The sequence below is a fragment of the Merops nubicus genome, unplaced genomic scaffold (assembly GCF_000691845.1).
Source record: "Merops nubicus isolate BGI_N331 unplaced genomic scaffold, ASM69184v1 scaffold36740, whole genome shotgun sequence".
Classification (NCBI taxonomy): Eukaryota; Metazoa; Chordata; class Aves; order Coraciiformes; family Meropidae; genus Merops; species Merops nubicus.
Window position 1 is genome coordinate 6,133 of NW_008582852.1, and position 2,956 is coordinate 9,088.

The following is a 2,956-nucleotide window of genomic DNA, read 5'->3' on the forward strand; positions in this document are numbered from 1 at the left end:
TTTTTTAAAAAAAGTTCTTTTTCAGAGTAGATTGTGGAAGCTGTTTGGTGGTTTTGATGGTGTGCTGGAACACGGCAGCCTTCTGCCCTGCTTTGAGGAACTATGAATGCAGACAAAGGGAAATTGCTCCTTCGTTCCTGCTCCTCTTTAAAAGCTGCTTTTACCTCAAGTTGTGTCTGATGTGCCAGAGCTGTCTACATCTGTGCTGTTGTGTATCTCTGTTTTGTGTAACTGAAGCAATAAGCTTGACCTGTCTTGACATTCCTATCTGTTTCTGGACTGATGCCCTGTTTCTGTCTCTCATATGTTCTTCCCTCTGTTGTATTGTACCAGTTTCTTATGGTGCTCTGTGATTATCTAGAAGGATAAGGTTTTGGACTGATGCCTAGCTTGTGTCTCTTTGTATTTCTCTACTTCTCTTTTCTTCTGCCCTGTTCCCCACCTTTGTTCTGCAGGTCTTGTTCAACGGTGTGTGGTTATCCAACGGGACGATAACGGCTTTGGACTGACAGTCAGTGGAGACAACCCAGTCTTCGTGCAGTCTGTCAAAGAAGGTAAGCAGGCTGGCTAAACGTGCTAGCCAGAGAGCAGCCTGGGGGGCTTTGGGCATCAAGAGCTGCTCTAGTCTAGATGCTCAGAGGTTTTAACCAGATGGAGACAGAGGAAGCTTGGGTGAGTGCAGGAAGTAGCTTTGCGTGGAACTGCAGAAGTGCTCAAACCATTTTTGCTCTGAGTGGTTCTGTTGAAACTGGAACTAAATGTTTTCTTGCCTTCTAGATGGAGCAGCCATGCGGGCTGGAGTGCAAACAGGTGATAGAATTATCAAGGTAAGGGCATGCAGATCACCAGAGAAATTAATCCTTTCTATTAAGTGGTCTCCTTCCCTGAAAGAATGTCATTGGTCTGTCTACTGTGATGCTTGCATTTGCCTGTGGGATAGAGGAACTGTCTAAACATCTATGTTCTGGGAGTACCAGGACAGCAACCACTGAAATCCCACTGCTGAAACTGAGTTTTGTTGTGGAGATCATTTTTATTTAAGAACTTTATGGGTGAGTTCATCAGCCTGCAAGGTTCAAGTATCACACGTATGGAAAGACAGAAGTGGCAGAAGAGAGAAGGACATGAGTCCTTAATAATTACCTGTAAATAGATAGTCTTCTTGGTTTATATTTTTCCCCCCTAACTGCCCCCAGGTCTGTTTTCTTTTAGTCCCAGACTACTAAGAAATCAAGTCAGTAACTGAAAAACTTAGCTAAACTATTGCTGCAAAATGATGGTCATGCTACAGCAGCTACTGACACAGAAAGAGCTGGGATTTCAACTAGCATTTAAATGAAGGAGTTAAATTAGCAACTTTATTTTTTTTCTGCCCATGCAGAGGTGAATCGCTTTTTTTGTTGGTTTAGTTGCTTGGTTTTACATATGTGTGTACAGTTTTTGTTTTGCAGAGCTCTGCTCACCGAGATAAGCTGTTAGAGGGATAAATTGTTTATCTGTTAATGTCTTGTAAAACATAGTAATGGACAGGGGGGAAAAGAAAATTTTTCTTCATTCTTTGTGCTTATTGTGTAGTGTGTGCATACCTTTGGGTTGGAAATTGGTAGCTAAACACTGTTAACTTTGTCTTCTTACCCCCAGGTGAATGGCACTCTTGTAACACACTCAAACCATTTGGAGGTGGTCAAGCTGATCAAGTGTAAGTAAGGGCAGCTTACTATTTTTGTCACTGTGTGCCTTTAATGCATGAAAGATATACTTTTAAAGGACCAAGGAATGATTCAGCTATTGTGTGACAAGGTTGAGGTCTAACTGTACCCCCATGCTGGGAGATAAAGGGGGTGTGTGAAACAGCAAAGTGAAATTGGGGTAATTTTGACATCTTAGACTTAAGCTGATGCATTGGAGTTTCTCCTTAGCTTGATGCTTGAAGTTACCACCAAACCTTGCCTGCATATCTTCCCATCTTTTGATTCCACCTTAAATATCATGGTTGCTCAGACACTCTTAATGTAGGTTACTGTATGATGTACTGGCATGTCTAACAGAAGTGTTCTTGGTTTATTTTTTTTTGAACTTAGAAGAAGGTGATAGTGGTTTCTTCCACCCTAGCACAGTTTATTTTGTGGCATGGGCATATGTATACTGTAAATGCAACCTGGTAATTGTAACCTGATGGCAGAAATTGGAATGTGTGCTCTTATTAACAATGATTATCCTGGAAGTTTTTGGACTACCTAAAGTTTAAGCAGAGCTCTCTAAAACAGTGCTGTCAGGTTCTCTGGTTTGAAATACAAATGGGTAGAGAAACAATGTGAGTTTTGTCTCTAGGGCAGAGTGGCAACCAGAGAAAATGGCAAGCACAGAAATGTGCAGGTGTGTCTGAAATGGGACCTGTTTCTTGTTCTCCCTGCAGCGGGTTCCTATGTAGCTCTCACTGTTCAGGGGCGCCCCCCAGGGTCGCCCCAGATTCCCTTAGCTGATTCTGAAGTGGATCTGGCAGCATTTGGGCATATGTCTCCCATCATGACATCTCCCCATTCACCTGGCACGTCAGGAAATGCAGAAAGGATTACTAGCCCAGTGCTCGTGGGGGTAAGATTTAAAGTTCTTTTTCCAAAGAAGCAGTGGAAGAAATGGAGTCAGGAATTCTTGAGTTGTTTGGGAGTTTTTGTTCAAATCACAAATTAAAATTGCAATACTTATTCTTCCACACAGTGGACATTTAATCACATGGGGAAAAATATTTTGCAAGTAAAAGTATTGAGTCCTATTTGAGATAATACAAATAGAGTTGCAGGGTTATTCAGAAGGTTGTTGTTGAGGTGACACTGCAGTTAGCATGGTGTGAGTTTATACATAGTCTGATCCAAGCCAATCATGCTGGAACTTCTATTAAAAAGTGAGTTGTAAGGTATGCAGACACGTGGCAAAGACGAGTAGGGACAGAAAGTAA

The 2,956-nt window shown here is 41.9% G+C and overlaps 1 protein-coding gene across 1 annotated transcript in view; it reads left to right on the top strand.

Moving 5' to 3' along the window:
- Nucleotides 1-463: 463 nt before the first annotated feature.
- The window catches only part of ARHGEF12 (Rho guanine nucleotide exchange factor (GEF) 12), a 31,123-nt gene continuing 28,630 nt past the window's right edge, over nucleotides 464-2,956 (top strand). The window contains exons 1-4 of the mRNA XM_008938902.1: nucleotides 464-554; nucleotides 778-827; nucleotides 1,642-1,699; nucleotides 2,417-2,595. Coding sequence (XP_008937150.1) covers nucleotides 789-827; nucleotides 1,642-1,699; nucleotides 2,417-2,595 — 276 coding nt within the window. The 5' untranslated portion in view covers nucleotides 464-554; nucleotides 778-788. The remainder of the gene's footprint in view (nucleotides 555-777; nucleotides 828-1,641; nucleotides 1,700-2,416; nucleotides 2,596-2,956) is intronic.